At 39.0% G+C, this 21,162-nt stretch overlaps 1 protein-coding gene across 1 annotated transcript in view; it reads right to left on the bottom strand.

The window, feature by feature from the left end:
• Positions 1–14,147: 14,147 nt before the first annotated feature.
• steep1.L (STING1 ER exit protein 1 L homeolog) overlaps positions 14,148–21,162 on the bottom strand; it is a 49,040-nt gene continuing 42,025 nt past the window's right edge. The window contains 4 exon segments of the mRNA NM_001085723.1: positions 14,148–14,526; positions 15,698–15,790; positions 16,079–16,168; positions 16,407–16,545. Coding sequence (NP_001079192.1) covers positions 14,464–14,526; positions 15,698–15,790; positions 16,079–16,168; positions 16,407–16,545 — 385 coding nt within the window. The 3' untranslated portion in view covers positions 14,148–14,463.

Here is a 21,162-nt window from a genome sequence, read left to right as displayed (position 1 = left end):
GAGTAGACAAGTAGAGTTGGGTGTCATCAGCATAAAGGTGATACTGAAGTCCAAATGACTGAATGAGTTTTCCTAGTGAAGTTGTATAGAGCGAGAACAGCAGGGGGCCAAGAACAGAGCCTTAAGGAACTCCAACAGAGAGTGGGAAAGTAGTAGAAGTAGAGTTAGAGAAGGAAACTTTAAAGGAACGGTCAGACAGATAAGATGTAAACCATGAAAGAGCAGTGTCCCGAATGCCAGCTGAGTGTAGAATGTCAAGGAGGAGTGTGTGGTCAACTGTGTCAAAGGCTGCAGAGAGATCTAGAAGGATTAGAATGGAATAATGACCTTTAGACTTTGCCAATAGAAGATCATTGGTTACTTTGGTGAGTGCAGTTTCAGTCGAGTGTGATGGGCGGAAGCCAGATTGCAATGGGTCGAGAAGGGTGTTGTGAGTGAGATGCTGGATCAGGCGTTTGTAAACAAGCCTTTCTAGTAATTTGGATGCGAATGGAAGAAGGGAGACCGGTCGATAGTTAGTGGGAGAGCTGGGATCAAGGGAAGGTTTTTTGAGGATAGGAGTGATTAGTGCTTGTTTGTATAATGATGGAAAGGTACCAGTAGAGAGTGAAAGATTGAATAGGTGGGTAAGTGCAGGAGAGAGTGTATCAGAGATTGGGTGGAGAAGGCGAGAGGGTATGGGGTCAAGGGAGCAGGTGGTGGGTTTTGAGCTGGCTAGAAGTTTGCTAACTTCATCTAGAGTTGCAGGGGTGAAGGAGTGCAAAGTAGATGTGAGTGGACTGCACGTTGGTCTGAGATTGTTGTCGGACGGTATGTTCAGCCTAATGAGATTGATTTTTTCATTAAAGAAATGAGCAAGGTCTTGGGCTGTAACATTAATAGGTGGAGGAGGTGGAGGGGGGCATAGGAGTGAGTTAAATGTGGCAAACAGCTGCTGTGGTTTGGAGGACATAGTAGATATTAGATAAGAGAAGTATTGTTCTTTGGCTAATGATAGAGCTCGGTTATAGCAGGAGAGCATGAATTTGAAGTGGATGAAGTCAGGATCAGTTCGTGACTTTCTCCACCGTCGCTCAGCTGATCTACTACATCTTCTGAGGTACCGTGCTATAACAATTACACAAACATTCACACAAAGTAAACTCTGAATGAGCTACTTACACTCTTCTAGTTAATCTATGTCAGTATGCATAAATGGAAAAACAAAAAATCAAATAGCTTTGCGCATAAATTGATCAGTAAATAAGACAAAGGGACACATGAATGAGTTAATCAAACTCAGTAAACAGTTAAACACAATTTATTCTTTACATAACTAGAGGGCAGATCAGGCATAACAATCAATAGAATTTTTAAATATATTATAAATTGAGAAAGGGCTGTTAATTTACCTACAGTGCTTAGCAGTATCAGAGAAGTCTTCTTCAGTGCTGCTGTGATCTGGAATGAACCAGAATGAGCAGGGAGTGCATGTGAGGAGAAGAAAAAAAAAAAGCTGCTTGTGCACACACTGGCTCTGCCTTCCTCCTGACACAGCATGCAAATGATCTCTCGGACTAGTCAGAAAGATAAGGAGAGCTCAGTAAGCTAAGGGGTGGGGCTTCACTCTGCACCAGGAAGAAGGGGAAAGAAGGCAGACTGGAGTCCAAAACTGCACTGCTTACTCCAGATGAGGCCTATTAATAATGTCCTTTTTTATGACCGATCAAGCACACAAGCCGATTGTGCGCACGAGCAGGGGCAGAAGAGTGCGCGTCTAGGAAGGGTGGTGCGTCTGTGTGTGCCTAGGAAGACATCGATTGCTGCTCCAGGTGGGGAAAGAAGCGGCCAAACTAGGGGCAATGCGCAGAAAAGGTACGGTGCCTGGCACCCCTCCACATTTGCGCCCTAGGCAAGTGCCTCTTCTGCCTACCCCTAGCCCTGCTGCCCAGAATTAGACAACTTGTTATCCACAAAAAACCCTAGATCCTTCTCATTTAAGGAAACTCTCAATACACTACCATTTAGTGTATAACTTGCATTTATATTATTTTTGCCAAAGTGCATAACCTTGCATTAATCAACATTGAACCTCATTTTCCAGTTTGCTGCCCAGTTTTCCAACTTAGACAAATCACTCTGCAAAGTGGCAGCATCCTGCATGGTACCTATAGTTCTGCACAATTTAGTATCATCTGCAAAAATAGAAACAGTACTTTCAATGCCCACCTCCAGGTCATTAATAAACAAGTTGAAAATCAAGGGACCCAGTACAGAGCCCTGCGGTACTCCACTAACAACACTAGTCCAATTAGAAAATCTTCCATTTATCACCACTCTTTGTAGTGTATCTTTTAGCCAGTTCTCTATCCAGGTACAAATACTATGTTCCAGGCCAACATTCCTTAATTTAACCAGAAACCTTTTGTGTGGCACTGTATCAAATGCTTTAGCAAAGTCTAAGTAAATACCATCACTGCCATCCCAGAATCGAGGTCCCTGCTTACCTTCTCATATGAAATTAAGTCTGGCAAGATCTATTACGCATAAAACCATGCTGGCATACATTCATAGTATTCCAGTATCTTATCCTTTAATAAACCTTCAAAAAAGCTTTCCTACTACTGACATCAGACTAACTGGCCTATAATCTTGAGGCTGAGAACGGGATCCTTTTTTGAATAGAGGCACAACATTAGCAATTCACCAGTCTCTTGGTACTATGCCAGACTTAAATGAATCCTAAAAAATTAAGTAAAGAGGTTTGGCAATCACAGAGCTAAGCTCGCTAAGTACCCTGGGATGAATACTATCTGGCCCAGGACCTTTGTTTATCTTAACATGTTCTCTTTTAAATTTCCTCATGTGTGAACCATGCATCATTAGTTGTATTACTAGAATTGGGACCATTAAGAAAGAAACCTTCAATAACTGGTTCCTCATTTGTGTAGACAGACGAAAAATATGAATTCAGAATCTGCGCTTTTAATTTGTTTTCATCAACCAGCTGACCCCCCTCTGAAACTAAAGGTCCCACTACTTCCTGCTTCATATTTTTACTATTAACATATTTAAAAAATAATTTTGGATTCTTTTTACTGCTTGCTGCAATATAATTTTCCATATCAATTTTAGTTTGCTTTATAGCTTATTTGCATGATTTATTATCATAAAACATTCTGGATTTGATAAATTCACCATGCAAGATTTTTTTTTCTTTTCCTTGGTTTATATTTATATAGTTGTTATATATATAGTCATGTGTTGTCAGCTGCATTTAATTACTCTTTCAAGCTTAATATGATCTGCTACATTGTATATCTTGTATTCTTTGTAAAACCCAATAAAGATGTTGAAGTAAAAAAAAATTTCAATCTCCTTCCAAAATGTTTTAAGAGAGGAACAATCCCAAATTAGATGAAAGAAATTGGGTTTCTGTATATCACATTTAGGGCATTTGTTTAGTAGGCATTTGTTTCTTGAAACAAAATTAAAAACTTTATAAGCCAAATAGACCAATCTATAATTTTGCTCTCTTCAAATTCCTGTAAAAATGCCTTTATAATATTATAAGGATTCATATGGACAGTGGCGTAACTAGTCACCGGCAGGCCCTGGTACAGGATAATCATTTGGGCCCCCCTGTCGGGCCCTCCCCCCTATGAATCACATGCCAAAGTGCTGCTGATGTGCGCATTGTAAAATTGCCCTCTGCCCAGCCACCCGCGATAACTCCAACGTTTCGCCCCTCCCGTACCACTCTATTTCCGCCCTCTTTGATTATTTAGCCTATTCACCCCCCAACCCCTACTTTCTTAGTTATTCCCCCCTGTGCCCCAGCACCCACTGCTGCAGAACATCTTGGAATTTGAACTACGCCCTGGTTGTTATGGTCAGTGGCCATAGCAACATATGATGTACTGTATATACATGTTGCATCAGGAAGTTGCTGTTGCCTAGGTTACTGTTTTTATGATAGTACTACTTAATACACAGCACTATACCGCACAGCCGAGATGAGAAGGCGACACGGTGCTACTTGACTGCACATGACGCGGTTACAGGCTCATGGAGTCTCACGCAATAACCACTGACGAGGCTCCGGCGGGCCCCAAGGGGATGCAGGCCCCGGGTGCAGTCACACCCACTGCACCCCTGGTAGTTACGCCACTGCATATGGAAGCTTTGCTAATAATCTCAAAGCAACAAATAAAAATTTTTGCTGAACCATGGACTTCACTATATCATAAAAAATTAGGTCAGAGGAACATACATGCTCCTTAGCAGAGAATGGGCAACTTTTTGAATGAAATATTGTTTACATACCAGTGGACTTGCCTTAGTGAGGTCCCACAAAGCATAATATACCCAGGTTTCCCTTACAGGCACCAGTAGATAAGCCAATAAGTAGCCAAGAATCCACTTGAAGTCTTTATTCAATGGTCTCACCACAATTACATTTTATTGGGTAGTGCTACATTACATTTGATTAAGGTTTGGGGTACCATAACAACTGTTCCCCTCAGTAACTATGTGGTTACCAAGCCATTCTTTTTCAGAAAAGTGAAAGCTTATCTTCTCTAGTTATATGTGAATCTTGATGATGATGACCCCAAATGAAGCACGTAGGAAAAATTGTAGGCTTCTCTGGCAGCATTAGAGATGTCAAAAATGATTGTCTGACCTCAATGGTTATCTACTTTGCATGTCACCATCTAGTGAGATCACTGAAGTCATTTGCTCCATCCTCTGTGATTGCATAGTGTGGTATTTAAAATATTTCTTTATGTTCCTAAAGTTTCCATAGGTTTTCTCTTTGGATATTGCGGCACCTGGATATTCCTAGTGAAGGCAGAATAGCTAGCTGCTTGGTTTTTTTTTAGCTGTTACACCAGCCCAGTTCTGTTGTCCTTTTATCATTTAAGCCACCATTGTGTGACTACTTTTGTACTAGGGGGTCGGATATATGACTGAAGAAACCTGAGATTGATTAGAGCTATAAGAGCATAGAGAAGAAATAATTCCTCTACAGACTGAAGCAGTCAGTCGCAATAAGAACAGGAGCGGTAAACACCTTGTGAAATCTCCAGGGAAGCAGTGAACAATCTTGCAGGAGGCATACAGGCTTCATCTTTATATGTGATTTTTTTTTTTGTGGCCACATCCCCTAATTACCATGTTCATTTTACAAAATTTGGCAGGTTATGAAAGTTTGAACACATTTCTGTGGTTTTTTATTAGTTATTTGCTAATGAACATGAATTGCCCTTTAAGCTGTGAGTCTAACTTTTCCCAGGGAACCTGTTATCTTATATTGTTACAATTTCTTATTTGCTTACCTTGAAATTGTTACAAAAGTATCTTATCTCCTGCTGTGGCTGTTTTCTGGCTGTTACGTGCAGAGAAAAATGGGATTTTCCAGTATAAATGAGGGACTGCGGGTTGAGCTGTCAAAAGAGGGACTGGACTGTCCCTCTAAAAACGTTGGGAGGTATTGACAGGTATATTTATGTTTATTTATAATTGCCTCCTCTTATATGCAATCTCATTTTGTCAGAGTTATAGTTTTGTTACAGGCTGTGAGTGTGCCAAACAACATAAGATAGAAATTGAAGGTTATTGAAGTTGAATGCTCATTAGTTGTGTATTTGGTCAGAAGCCTCTAATGCATGGAACTAAGTATCAGTCTCTCATTTGAATATACTAACCGGAGAGTGAGGTACAGCACTATCCTCTCTTCATGCTTGTGGGGGTGGATCATTGTGCATCTGATGGTTAGGCGACATTGCTGTTCACATTGCAATGCCTCGTGCCTGTCAGGGCTCTAAACATACATGGCATTAAAGGGGATGCTCATCTTCTAACACTTTTTTCAGTTCAATTGTTTTCACCAGAAGTCTTTTTTAAAGGGATACGGTCATGGGAAATGTTTTTTTTTTTTTTTTTAAATGAATCAGTTAATAGTGCTGCTCCAGCAGAATTCTACACAGAAATCAATTTCTCAAAAGAGCAAACAGATTTTTTTATATTCAATTTTGAAATCTGACATGGGGCTAGACATATTGTCAATTTCTCATCTGCCCCTTTGAGACAATTTGCAAATGTTTTTCATTTTTTGGGGTTTTGAGTTTTTAGCTTCTTATCCAGCAGCTCTCCAGTTTGCAGCAATCTGGTTGCTAGGGTGAAAAATACCCTAGCAACCATGCACTGGTTAAGAGACTGGAATATAAATAGGACAAGGCCTGAAATGAATAGAAAGACAAGTAATAAAAAGTAGAAATAAAACATGTGTAGCCTTACAGATCATTTTTTTTTTTTCAGATGGGGTCAGTGACCCTCATTTGAAGGCTGGAAAGACTCAGAAAAACAAAACAAATCAAAAACTATAAAAAAATAAATGAAGACCAATTGAAAAGCTCCTTAGAATTTAAGGTTTAAATGAAGACTACAATATGTCCTGTTTTTTATGATACCTATACCATATGCTAATGTTATTTCCTCTTCCTTTCAGATAACAAGCAATATTTGATTACCCTTCAGGGACAGGTAAACCTTCCTCAGTACCTTCCCTTAATATGTAGGGTAATAATGTTTTTAAGAAATTGCTATTTTTGATGTAATTTAGTATGTGATATGACTATGAAGACCCTTCAAGGAGAAGGAAAGGTTAAAACTAAGTAAGCCTTATCAGAAAGGTCCATATAAATATACCAGTAAACCCCCAAAGTAATGTTGCTCTGAGTCCCCTGTCAAAAGAAACACAGCATTTCTTTCCTTCTATTGTGTACTCATGGGCTTCTGTATCAGACTTCCTGCCTTCAGCTTAAACCTCATTGCCCTGGGCAAGAGCATGCTCAGTTTGCTCCTCTCCCCCCACCCCTCCCTTCTCTACTGTAATCTGAGCCAAGAGCAGGGAGAGACTCAGGCAGGAAGTGATGTCACACCACATTAATACTGCAGCTCCTATTCTAAACAAACAGAGAGTTTCTAGAACTTTTTACTCAGGTATGGTAAAACATTCTACAGAATAAATATAGCATTCTAGCTTGCACTATTGCAGCTAATCTATTGGCAATAAAATGCCTCCTTAGCTTTCCTTCTCCTTTCAGGGACAGGTAAACCTTCCTCAGTACCTTCCCTTAATATGTAGGGTAATAATGTTTTTAAGAAATTGCTATTTTTGATGTAATTTAGTATGTGATATGACTATGAAGATTTTCATTCATCCAGGTCATAGTATATCTAGTATAGGTCAATGTAAAAACAACTGGACTTACATTGACCTATACTAGATATTTAGTATGTGATACTTATGTTGCCAATTGGGTTTTGGTACATATTTTGTTTCCTTTTTTTTAGGTTTTTTACAATTTTTTCACTAAACCTTTTTGACCACAAGGAATAGACTTTGGTCGTATCTGATTTAGTCCTGCGTTCGGCACTTGTAGGCGCCGAACGCAATAAAAATGCAGCATGTTGCCTCTCAACCTGCGTTTGGCGCCTACACGCGCCTGTGTGAGTACAGCCCCATTGAAAAGAACTTAATGCATCTATTCCTGCGCTCCCCTGCGGCTGAACGCAGAAAAACGGAACGCAGGGGAGCGCAGCTTCAACCGCTCGTCAGTAAGAGCCCTATAGCACTCATTGGATTGAACTGGTTTCACGTTCTGTTAATTATATGTTAATTGTTAGTGTCCTTGAAACGTTGCACCATGCATTGAATAAAAATTCCCTGTTGAACGTAATTCTTGCCAGTGACATTCTTCATACATAGTCTCCCATAGACACCATTATACTTTTTAAAAATTATTTCTTTATTTCTCTGTAGTAAAGAAATGGTACCTTGTACTTGATCCCAACTAAGATATAATGAATCTTAATTGGATGAAAAACAATCTTATTGGGTTTAATTAGTATTTAAATTATTTTTTAGTAGACTTAAGGTATGGACATCCAAATTACAGAAAGATCCCGAGCATTCTGGATAACAGGTCCCATACCTGTACAATTAAAATACTAGAAAGTAGGTACTTATTTACTACTCATGTAAAGAGGCGCTACCATAACAAAATAACCACTGTACTAAAGAAATATGTTATTGTTCCTTTAAGGCTCCTGTAGATTACTCTGCATGGTTGCCCAGTGTATACACAGTACCATGTCCTTATCTTCCCGGGGGGCTGTCACAGATATGGTGCAGCTGCCACCATGCCTCCCATGAACAGGTGTCGTCTGTTCTGCAACTTGGAGCGGTTAAGTTTAAGAAGTTAAGAAACGGGCAAGAATTCGAAGCATCTTACTGCAGAGTGACAAGTTACCGATTCCTACGTAAAAGTAAATAAAGCAGCAATAGGGAATGGAAAAAATGAGTATTTGAAGCAGAAAAACACTACTACTTGACCCATGTGTTTCACTGCAAGCACCAGGCTTGTTCTTCTGTTCTGTAACCACCTTGGATAAAAATATTTCCTTAAAAGAAGTTTTTTGGCCAGTGAGGGGAAAAAATGCACCAGCCAACAAAAAAAAGTGGCACAGGGCTTCACCCACTGGAGCGCCAATGCTTTCACTGAAGTGAAAGCAGTATGCCTTCCAGTGGGAACAAATACAGTTGTAACATAGTAAAATAGTAAGTAAGGTTGAAAAAAGACACACGTCCATCAAGTTCAACCTTTTAGTTTTTTTTTTTCTGCCTAACTGCTAGTTGATCCAGAGGAAGGCAAAAAAAACACGTGAAGCCTCTCCAATTTGCCTCAGATAGGGAAAAATTCCTTCCTGACTCCAAAATGGCAATCGGACTAGTCCCTGGATCAACTTGCACTTTGAGCTATCTCCCATAACCCTGTATTTCCTCACTTGCTAAAAAGCAATCCAACCCCTTCTTAAAGCTATCTAATGTATCAGTCTGTACAACCGATTCAGGGAGAGAATTCCACATCTTCACAGCTCTCACTGTAAAAAAACCCCTTCCAAATATTTAGGCAGAACCTCTTTTCTTCTAATCAGAATGGGTGACCTCGTGTCAGCTGGAAAGATCTACTGGTAAATAAAGCATGAGAGAGATTATACGATCCCCTTATATATTTATACATAGTTATCATATCACCCCTTAAGCACCTCTTCTCCAGCATGATCATCCCTAATTTGGCCAGTCTTTCCTCATAGCTAAGATTTTCCATACCTTTTACCAGCTTAGTTGCCTTTCTCTGTACCCTCTCTAATACAATTATGTCCTGTTTGAGTTATGGAGACCAAAACTGTGCGGCATATTCTAGATGGGGTCTTACAAGTGCTCTATACAGTGGAAGAATGACCCCCTCCTCCCGTGGCTGTATGCACCTTTTAATACAGCTGAAGACCTTATTTGCCCTTGATGCTGCTGACTGGCATTGCTTGTACAGCCAAGTTTATCATCTACAAGGACTCCAAGGTCCATTTCCATAATGGATTTGCCTAGTGCAGTCCCATTAAGGGTATAAGCGGCTTGGATATTCTTACATCCCAGGTGCATGACTTTACATTTATCAACATTGAATCTGAGAAAATCTGAAATAGGGGCTTGGTCTAAAACTGAACTAAGCTCGCTTAGAACCCAGGGGGTGTATGCCATTAGGCCCCGGAGCCTTGTTACATACATTTTTATTAAAGCTTTATGAATCATATCCTGAGTCAGCCACTGACTAGATTGAGCTGAGCCATTAGTGCAGCTATAAAGTGAGCCTGGGAACTTAGACTCCTCTATTGTATACACTGATGAAAAGAACTGATTTAGCACATTTGCCTTTTCTGTATCTGTTACAACCATATTGGTACCGTTATTTAATGGAGCAACACTCTCAACCTGCATCTTTTTTCTATTAATATATTTAAAAAACTTTTTAGGGTTAGTTTTCACCTCCACCGCAATTAAGTCTTCATTTCTTTTCTTTGCCTTCCGGATTGCTAATTTACAACATTTATTAAAGTGTTTATATTCATTAAATGCAGCTTCTGTCCCAACAGATTTGTAGTTTTTAAATGCCTTTCTCTTCTTTCCTATTAACTTCTTAATTTCTGCATTAAGCCACATAGGATGATTCTTAGAGCTTCTACATTTACTCCTTAAGGGAATACATTGAGAACAGTAATGATTTAATATCATTTTAAATTACTACATTTCTGTTCTGTGTTTTTAGCTGAAAACTTTAGGCCCCAATCCATGCACTGCAGGGCAGCCCTCAAAATTCATGGTTTTTGTTGTCCCAGTATATATTTGTTTTTTGCACCAGACATTAAATGATATAACATTATGGTCACTATTATCCAGGGGTTCAATGACTTGCACATTTGCTATAAGTTCTGGGTCATTTGAGATCACTAGATCCAGAATAGCATTTTTTCTGGTAGGCTACTCAATAACCTATGCCATAAAATTGCCATGCAACAAGTTTATAAAACGTGTTCCCATTAACTGATCTGGCAGTACTGTTGCTCCAGCCAATATCTGGGTAATTAAAATCCCCCCTTATCATTACTTTACCCAAACTAGCAGCCTTTTCTATTTGCATCAGCTTAGCCTCCTCCTTGTCACTTACATTAGGGGGTCTATAGCATACACCTACAATTAATTTGCGATACTCTTTACAATTGGTGAAGAACTCTACCCATAAGACTTCTGTCCCCTTATATCTAACATAACCACCTCCTTTATATAAGCTTTTAAATCCTGCCTGACAAACAGACATATCCCTCCTCCTTTTCGATTGCCTCTGTCCCTCCGAAACAAAGTATAGCCACTGATATTAACTGCCCAGTCATGTGACTCATTCAGCCATGTTTCAGCCACACCAATCACATCATATTTTCCCACCAGCACCTCCAGCTCTCCCATTTTACCAGTCAGACTCCTTGCATTTGCAAACATACATTTAATACTGGTACCATATTGAACATATGACATGTGGTCCCCCCCCTATCCTTAACAGTACCCCCAGCCAAATCTCCTCCCCCATTTTCCCACTATCTCATCTAACCTGTTTTCCACTGAATCTTTTACTGAACCCTCCCCCCCCATGCCTAGTTTAAAATCTCCCCCAACCCTCTAGCCATCTTCTCTCCCAAAACAGCTGCAACATCATCGAGGTGCAGCCCATCCCTAACAAAGAGCCTGTAGCTGACTGAGAAATCAGCCCAGTTCTCCAAAACCCTCCTCCCTACACCAATCTCTCAGCCACTGTGTTTAGAATAATAGCAGTCCAATATCACTAACCTGGTTAATCACAAATAGTTATGCATGCTACTGATTCTGTGTAATTGACTTGCTATGCATGCTGTTTATGCATAAAATGGGTTGTTCCGATAATTGTTTTGATTAAAAGTTGATTGGAGAGAGGAAATCATATAAAGAAGAGCAGAAGATGATAGGCCGCTCAGCTAAAATTTTCTCAAAAGCTTTTAAACGGCAACCAAAACCGGAAAGACGTAGAAGAAAATGCAAAACGGCCATTCAAATGGATAGAAGTATAACCAAAATGGCACTCAGCCAATGATCAGCTACAGGAAGATCAAAGAAGGTCTAAAGTTACCTGAGAGTACTGTTACAATTAGAAGACACCTATGTGAAGCCAAGCTATTGGCAAGAAGCCCCGCAAAGTCCCATTGTTGAAAAAGGTTACAGTTTGCCAAAGAACAGCTTGGGGTATAATTATCAAACAGTGAAGTTAGAGATCACCACAGTCTGCTAGCGTGAAATAATACCTCTCTCCATTCATTTTTATAAAAGCTCCCCATTTGATAAATAAGTCTTTAAAAACCCAATAGAAATGCATGGAGAGAGGCGGTATTTAACTTTAGTGGACCGTGGCGATCTCTAACTTCACTCTTTTAAATATACCCCATTGACTGGCATAAAGAGAAGACGCAACATTTTGTGGACTGATGAAAGCAAGATTGTTCTTTTTAGGTCTAGGGGCCACAGACAGTTTCTCAGACGACCCCCAAACACGGTATTCAAGCCACAGTACACTGTGAAGACAATGAAGCATGTGGCACAAGCCTAATAGTCCTTTTCTTGACTTTCTGTAAAGGAATAACACAAATTTGATACATTTTTCTTCATGTTATTTGAAATGGAATGTCCAGGGTTCCCAATGCATTTGCGTGTGTCAAAATAAAAGCTATAAGACTTTTGAGCTTTATTCACTATTTAAACACACTGCTATTCTAAACTCAATTGTATATGCATCTTAGTCCGAGCCAGAAACAATTTTGAGTCAAGAGTCTTCAAAATGTACCAACTCCTAATAACTTTAAATACAAGCACTGAAAACAATGAAATCAGATATAAGAGCTTCTATGGAGGATATGGCAGAAGCAATTGTTTCCAAGGACACTACACTAGTTAATTTTGGATTGTATTTAACAGCTATTCTATAGCTATATGCCCAGGTTCAATCAATATATAAGTTGTTTTAGGTTTTCCAATTGTTTTTGGTTTATGTAGTTTAACTTTGATTTTGGTTTAGAATTACCAAAGGATGTGGTTTATATTTTTTAGCTCTGGCAATGATAAAATGCCTTGTATATTGTATACTTAACTTCTTAACAAATGAAAGCATTTTAAAGTAATTAACATATAATATACTGTTAGCATACATTGGAAAAAGCTGTGTGTTTGCATAGGTTACAGAACAAGTAAAACACATTGTAATGGACATTGCTTATATGTTACCCACTATGCAACCTGTATGCAAATAAGGAATATTTATGAATGTCACTCTGTTTAATAGGATTTGGCTGTTGATTATTCATGTTAATGCTTAATTGATATTTTTCTTTAGTAAATCACTATCTGACTAGGGCATCCAAAGGGGGAAAAATATAAAAACAAATACAAAAGATTTGTCACCTTGGAGTAGTACATCCTGCACAGATGCACAACGCAGCCACATCTCTTAGTGTTTTTTTTTAACATGCTTACAATTTACAGAAGGGACTTAATAATTGTACAGATAATGCAGCAAAAGCTCAAGTAATAATGCTGTTTTAGGTTATTCTACATTAAAGAGGATTATTTGGAGACTTTATAATCCCATTTTAAAAGTAACAGTTCAGATGTACATAAAATATACATTTATTCAAAAGGAATTTTATCTAATCTAAGCAATGTCTCAATTCATAAAACTCACTGCAGCATGGAATCCCTTATCAGATGAAATTACAAATTACATGTTCTCTATTGTAATAAAACAGCACCTTGTACTTGAGGATAATGAATCTGCATGAATCAATTTTGGTGGCAAAACAATGCCATTGGGTTTATTTAATGTTTTTAGTGAATTTAGGGTATGGTGATACAAATTATGGAAAGAACCCTTATCTAGAAAACCCTTGGTCACTAGCACTCTGGATAATAGACCCCATACATGTATTAGCATTAAATAGCCAATTGAACTGCATGATGATACATTTGTATATAAAATAGATGCCTACAGTAATAATAATGACAATGCAATGGCATTATTACAATACTTTAAAAAAAATCAAACCTTGGTGTTCATTGTTGATCATTATTCAGGTCAGTGAAGCTGGACTGGAAACAAAAACAATGGTATTATCAAGAGTAAGTAACAAGTAGGGATGCACTGATTCCCAGATTGGTTATGGGATGCCGAATATGTACCGAATGATTAATGAAAAATTCTGGATTCTGAATTCCAAAATAGAGGATTTGGTGCATCCCTAATTACAACAAGGTTAGTAGTAATTTTTAATGGCACCAATATCAGCACCCAATTCATGTCTTGTAAAACTAAATATATTTTGAAAGCTGTCCAACACTTGGTATATTTTTCCATTTGTTTTCTGTTTCACACTGTTTACAAATTTACATATTTACATAACCAAAGCAACAGGTACCCAAACCAACAGCCAAGGGAGTAAGCACTGGACCCAGTCAAGACAACAATGAGCTAAGGGCAGTGTTTTTTTTTTGTTTTTTTTTAACTCGAGCTGTGAACATATGAAACATCCTCACTAATTTATTGGAATGGAGTCTTATGGTATGAGAGGAGGTTTCCTTGCTGGTAAATCCTTGTTCATCTCCTCTTTCTGTTCCAAGAAAGGACAAGAAGTGAAGCTGCATCAGAAGGCAAGAGTCCAACCTTAAACATTACAGATCTACTTTCTTCCTAGTTATTTCTTTAATTTCTTTTTTTTATCATTATATTGTTTGATATATAATCTGACAGTGACAAACCCAGTAATCGTTTATAAAAATATGCAACATGTATGCATAAATAGTAGAGATGTATAACACAACATAACTATGTATCACAATGATTATTTGATCACTGTCATGAACATTCTTTCCATGTCTTTATTGCTGTATAAAAACAATAAAACAGCTTAAGCAAAAAAAAAAAAAAAAAAATCACAGTTCTTCTTAGCAATAAAAAGTGTCAGGAAAGATGGCCTTTTACACTGGCAGTCTCAGGGCCGATGCCTCCTCTATTTGAACTGATTGTCAATTAGCGTCCCTTTCATCTTGGCTTTCTTAGCTTCCAACTCAGCCTGTGGGGGAAAAAAAACAGCAAATGAAAGAAAAGTCTCCTGGAAATATCTACTGGGACTATATCCAGTCAGGTCCATAAAAGGGAGTCAGTAACCCATACTATTGCACACAAGGATGGCAGTGATTCACAGATTTTAGTAGCCTTGCAAGTCCTATTTTGTTAATTACATTTCTGTGTTACAGAAGCCCCAAAACATACGTGTCCAAGGTATGGATGGTGGGAAACGGGCCAAATGTGTTGCCCTTCCCATTAAAGTCAATGGTAAGTACTCCTATAGTGGGGATGAAAATGCTTCTCGGACCAGAGCAAATGCTGTACATATCGCCCACTGAAATATGAAGTAGTCACTAGAGATCTGTGCTTATTATTGTATTATATTACATATATATAATATATTGTATTATTATTATTGTATCAGAATGGGTCATAACAAAGGTTACCCTAGGATGCCTAGCTCTATACAGCTGCCTCTAGCCGGAGAACCTTTAAAGGAATTGTACAGTGTAAAAATAAAAACTGGGTAAATAGATAGGCTGTGCAAAATAAAAAATGTTTCTAATATAGTTAGTTAGCCAAAAATGTAATGTATAAAGGCTGGAGTGATTTGATGTATAACCAGTCAGTCTATACACTGCTTCCTGCTTTTCAGCTCTCTTGGTTTACACTGACTGGTTACCCTGGCTACCAGGCAGTAACCAATCAGAGACTTGAGGGGGGGCCACATGGGTCATTTCTGTTGCTTTTGAATCTGAGCTGAATGCTGAGGATCAATTACAAACTCACTGAACAGAAATGTCCCATGTGGCCCCCCTTCAAGTCGCTGACTAACTCAGAGTTATAGAACTGAAAAGCAGGAAGTTGGATTCTGGCTGTTTTATCAGACATCTGTTCACTCCAGCCTTTATATATGACATATTTGGCTAACTAACTATATTAGAAACATTTTTTATTTTGCACAGCCTATCTATTTACACAGTTTTTATTTTCACACTGAACTATTCCTTTAACCTCTTCCTGCCCACAGCATCTCTATCAGGGCTTAACTATTGTGATAAAAGCACAGGACATTGTCTGTATATTCAAAATTAGCTGTTCCCCCACAGAAGATCTAAGCACAGTGAAGGGTCAGAGAATGCACTGCTCTATCTTTCATGTGCGATAGTTCTTACCAACTCCTGCAGCCTCCTCTTGCTCATTCCTTTTCTTTCCAGCTGCTTTTCAATCACTTTGGCATTTTGGGCATAGGAATCTGCAACTTCTCTCTGAATGGCACAAAGCAAAAGCAAGGTTTGATTTATACACTAATGATTTAAACAAATGCAGCTTGGGTTTTAATTCAGGATTCTGGAATTTTACAGTGCAATCGGTCTATGGTGCACATCCTAAGCTTTGATTAAACTACTATCAATCAGTACCTTTAACATTCCTATTACTCTTCCATTTTACTCTTGATCAGTTGTATGCTGTATATTTGAACCACCAATTTTTACCATATTAATATGTATAACAGAAAAAAAACTAGTCTAGCCATGCACTTTTTAACAGCTTACTGCTTCAATCTCCTCCTCTTCTTCATCAATTGTCGATACAGTGACAGAACTGAATTTACCCATGTCCTTTGTACGCTTGGTCATCATCACCTAGACAAAGACAACAAAGATTAACAATTCTTGCTATTAAATAAAGATTTCTATGTTCAAGATCCTCAGCTGGAGTCATGCTACTTACACCAGCTTGAACCAGAGTTTATTACAAGCTACTGACTATGGATTACATTTCCACTTATTTCAAGCCACTCTTGTACTTGTAAGAGAATTATAACAATAAGGGGTATGGTCTAAATTAAATTTCCCCCAAATAACTTGTACCAAATTATACCTTCTTTGGTGGGTCTGGTTTTTGAGTATAAATACTTGTTTTCCCAAAACCTTGTCCAAACTTGACAAGGGCTCCATTCACTATGAAAGTGGCCGCCGCATTCTTTTGGCTGTGTTGATAGAAGAGAAGAAGGCTACACCTGTAGGGAATCACAGAGCAATTAATACTTCAACTGTCAGCTATACCATGAAAATTCAACTTGTAGAACTCCAATTTTTTTTCTTAAATGGATACTGTCATGGGAAAACATGTTTTTTTCAAAACGCATCAGTTAATAGTGCTGCTCCAGCAGACTTCTGCACTGAAATCCATTTCTCAAAAGAGCAAACAGATTTTGTTATATTCAATTTTGAAATCTGACATGGGGCTAGACATATTGTCAGTTTCCCAGCTGCCCACAGTCATGGACAGCTGGCGGATCTTACACCCAGATTAGAGGGAGTACACTTTCTACAAATTTCTACAAACTTTTTCACAAATAGATTATATTCTATTAGCACAAACGGGTGTAGACAATTTAAGGGATAGTAAAATACATAATTTCTCCCTATCTGACCATGCACCAATATCGATTACAATTTTGCTGAGTCCACCCAACCCCAGAGACAGACAGTGGAGTTTCCAATCCTGTCTATCCAATTCTGATGATTTTCAACTGTTTCCTCAAAATAAATGGGCAGATTACACCAACGATAACCTTGAGCATCTAGATAATATCCCACTGTTTTGGTCTACATCAAAGGCAATGATGCGAGGACATATACTTTCCTACACAGCTAGACTGAACAAAACCTTTAAAGAAAAATTAGAATTGTTAAATGGCACTCTCACTACTGCCTACCGAACTTACCTCATAACAAACTGAGCAAGATCGGCAAATCTACATACAGGCTAAACAGGGTCTAGATACTCTTTATACTGACAGGGCAAAGAGAAATCTCGACTTTAGAAGGAACCGTTTTTATAGATGGGGCAACAAAGCAGGTCGCCTCTTGGCGAATTTGGTAAGACAGACGAAAGGAGTATCCTGTGTTACTCAAATTCTGTCATCAGAGGGACTAAAACTTACCTCTGCTGAAATTTTGAAAAGAATTTGTAAAATACTATGAAACCCTCTATCAAGACCCAAGCGGATGTGGCCTACCTTCGTTCTGCTAATATGCCCAAGCTCACACAAATGCAACGAGATGTTCTTAATGCCCCGTTGACGGAGCAGGAGATACGGGACACTATTAAGTCATTTGCTAACCATAAGGCACTGGGAATGGATGGATTTACAGCAGAGTATTACAAACTGTTGAGAAACGAGCTAACACCGTCCTTAACTTCTCTTTACCAATATGTTTTGGATGGAGATGGGGTTTGGGATAGATTCAGTGAGGCCAAAATGATACTAATTCTTAAAAAAGACAGAAAGGAGGATCAGGTGGAGTCCTACAGACCCATCTCTCTCCTAAATCATGATTATAACATACTTACTAAGCTTTTATCTATTAGGCTGCAAAATATCTTGTCGGAAATCACCATACCAGAACAGCTAGACTTTACCCGTAATAGACAAGCCGTTACTGCTATACGTTCCGCTCTTGCACCAGTAATCTCTGATGCTCAGAATAAAAACTCGCAAACGTTGATGATAAATTTAGATGCAGATAAGGAGTTTGATGGGATTTTTCACTCTCATCTGATACGCCTGGTTAAATTTAGACACTTTTTATTAGGGCTATAACAACGCTGTACCGCCCGCCCAGGCCAAACTGTATATTAATGGGTGTCTCTCCTCTCGCTTCACCCTTTCACGGGGAACCAGACAGGGATGCCCACTCTCCCCCCTTGCTGTTCAATTTAGCCCTGGACCCATTTCTCCGATATCTATTAGCATCCCCAGATATACGAGGGATTAATATTGGCACCCAACATCTTAAGTTGCAAGCCTTTGCGTACAACATCTTGCTAATCATGACAAACCCGCGAGAGGCCACCCCCTTGCTCTTGAAATATATCCAAGAGTTTGGAAGAATAGCAGGGTTTCTGATAAACACTACTAAAACTGTTGCATTGCTACTTTACCCACGACTCCATAAATCATGGGAAGGCCCTTTCCCATTCCAATGGGCTACTTCCTCAATACAATTTTTAGGAATCAGGATCCCCCCTTCAATAAATGCTTTATATAGACTTAACATCACCCCATTATTAAATAAAGTGCTTCAGGAGGTTAAAGCATGGTCACGCCTACCGGTTAATTATTTGGGCAAATGCCATTTGATTAAAATGGGTCTGGTTCCCCCGGTTGCTCTATCCATTACATATGCTTCCAGTGCTACTTTCCCGAACTGACTTAACGAAACTTAATCAGGCAGTGAGTCAATTTGTCTGGGGGGGGTAAACATCCCCGGATAAGTCGGAAAAAACTTCAGCAATCAAGAGCATACGGAGGGGTAGGCCTTCCAGATATATCGACATATAATTTGGCATGCAACATTCGTTATGTATCAGATTGGTTTCATAACAGGGAACTATACGCTGTGCCCCGGTTGGAACAGGCCTTAGTACCAGATCTTTCTTTAGTCTCACTGTTACACTTGACTGAGAGCCAACTCCCATCGCAGGTAAAAGACAATCCTTTATTGCACATTACGATCAGGGACTGTCGGATGGCACGACACAGATTGTCTCTTTCGGCCTCTGATTCCCTCTTTCAACCCTTTGTGAGTAACTCTAATTTTCTAAATAATTATAGAGGTCGGCCATTCGTTGAGTGGGCAGCACAAGGGGTAACACAGGTGCGACATCTATTACGCACTCCGGACACTTTTTATTCACTGTCAGAGCTATGGGAAAAATATAGCTGAGTGTCATGGGATATGTTTTCGTATTTGCAGGCCAGACATTACGCTCAAACGGTTGTTCGAACTCTTTCCACTCAGGACAACAACAACCCAATAGATATAATTCTCTGTTCCAATACAGTGAAACCTTCCATCTCCCTATTATATAAAATATTGAGAACATTGTTAACAGAGAGGGAGTTTGAGAGAGGAATGGGAAGGTGGACACACCAAATTCCAGAACTTTCAAAAGACAAATTGTTGTCCTTACATGTAAAATTGTTAGCGCTTCTCCGATCCAGCCAGTTTCATGAAATGTTCTTTAAAATTCTCCCCAGAACTTAGGAAAAAGGTAGGCTGGTCGGATACAGATTGTTGTCTAAAATGCTCAGCCCCTGGGGCAGATATCTATCACTGCTTGTGGACATGTACTTATACAACAGTTTTGGAATGAGGTGATGCTGTATTGTAAAACTAGTTTATTAATCAACATACCACTTACTTCCACCAATCACTTAATTGCCCTTGGCTTAGAATATATGGAAAAAAACATTTTGCATCCAGTCTCTTGATTTAGCAACACTATATTAGTGTATTTCATTGTTTAAATGGCAGAAAGGCTTGAAGAACATTGATTGCTTAATAACTCTCCTTGGAAGAGTAGGTTCCTTAAGGAATGCACAAAGACTTACTGCCTGGCACTTACCACCTCCTTACATCTTATCAGTTTCCTTCCCAGGACCTCTATGGCTTTTTAACTGCAGCACAGGGGATTAGAGAAATGCCAGGAATGCAGTTTATTCCTGCACAGCAGCATGGAGGCAGCCAGCAAACATGAAGCAGGCAGACCAGAATAGAACACAGACAGGCAATGCAGATTTTCACAGCCAGAAGGTTTATTTTTTAATGTGTAATGCAGTTTCATCTGGGAACACAAGAGCTTTTATGTGCAAATCTAGGCAAAACTGAGCATTTCTGTTGACAAGTTATTAATGGCAGTGGCCTAAACCAGGAGGGTAATGGTTTAGGAATTTGATAACTGTACTGTGCTTTATAAACAAGCTAACCTGTGTTCCAATAGAAAGGGTCTTTGGCTGTACTGCCCATAGATAAGCTGAACAGGCAAACAAGCCAATTTTAATCAATGAATCAATGCCAAAAAGTTCCTTTAGTTCTATTTTTTGAATTATTGGGTTGTACTGTGACTCCTCCTAAGACATAAGGGTTTATTAGAGCACAGTTCTGGTGGGAAAAAGGCAACCCTGTTACTGGGCAGGTGGTAAGAACAAAGTCTCTTTTGCACTGAGGTCACTAGGGATCCCTAAACTTGCATGTCTGAAGTTTAGAAATGGGATGGGCTACAACTGTGTTCTTGCCCAAGCCCACCTCTTATGAACACAGGCAGGATTGTATGGATTGGGAAAGAGCATGTTTTTGCACACCTGCCTTTTAAGCCAATGCGCAATGCACCCTTCTCCACTATTTATCAATGTTTTGATCACTGGTGCTATCCAGCAGTAAAAAAAGGCAGTTTCCCATAAGAATGTCTGGGGAAAAAAACAGCATGTGCAAAGCAGAGGTCCGTTTGATACCACAACAGCATTTTTACTGCCTCCATGTACTGCCCAATGACACTGGGAATCAAAAATACACCTGCATATAGTCTAGAGGCTGCTATATACTAAAAATGTATCTAACTGGAATACATCAACTTAGGCTAGCAATAGGGCAGTAAGTTGTTTCATGAAGACTTGGCTTTATTATTTTTAACTGGTAGCCTGTGCATGGGGTCAAAATAATTGCCTCTCCTCTGTATAAATGCATTCATGTTGCAGGTATAGGACCTGCTATCCAGAATGTTCTGACATGGGTTTTTCTGGATAATAGATATGCGTAATTTGGATCTTCATACCTTAAGCTCAATA

This window comes from Xenopus laevis, chromosome 8S, assembly GCF_017654675.1.
Source record: "Xenopus laevis strain J_2021 chromosome 8S, Xenopus_laevis_v10.1, whole genome shotgun sequence".
NCBI classification, from domain to species: Eukaryota; Metazoa; Chordata; class Amphibia; order Anura; family Pipidae; genus Xenopus; species Xenopus laevis.
Note: the sequence above shows the minus strand (reverse complement) of the source record. Positions and strands in the feature narration are given on the sequence as shown.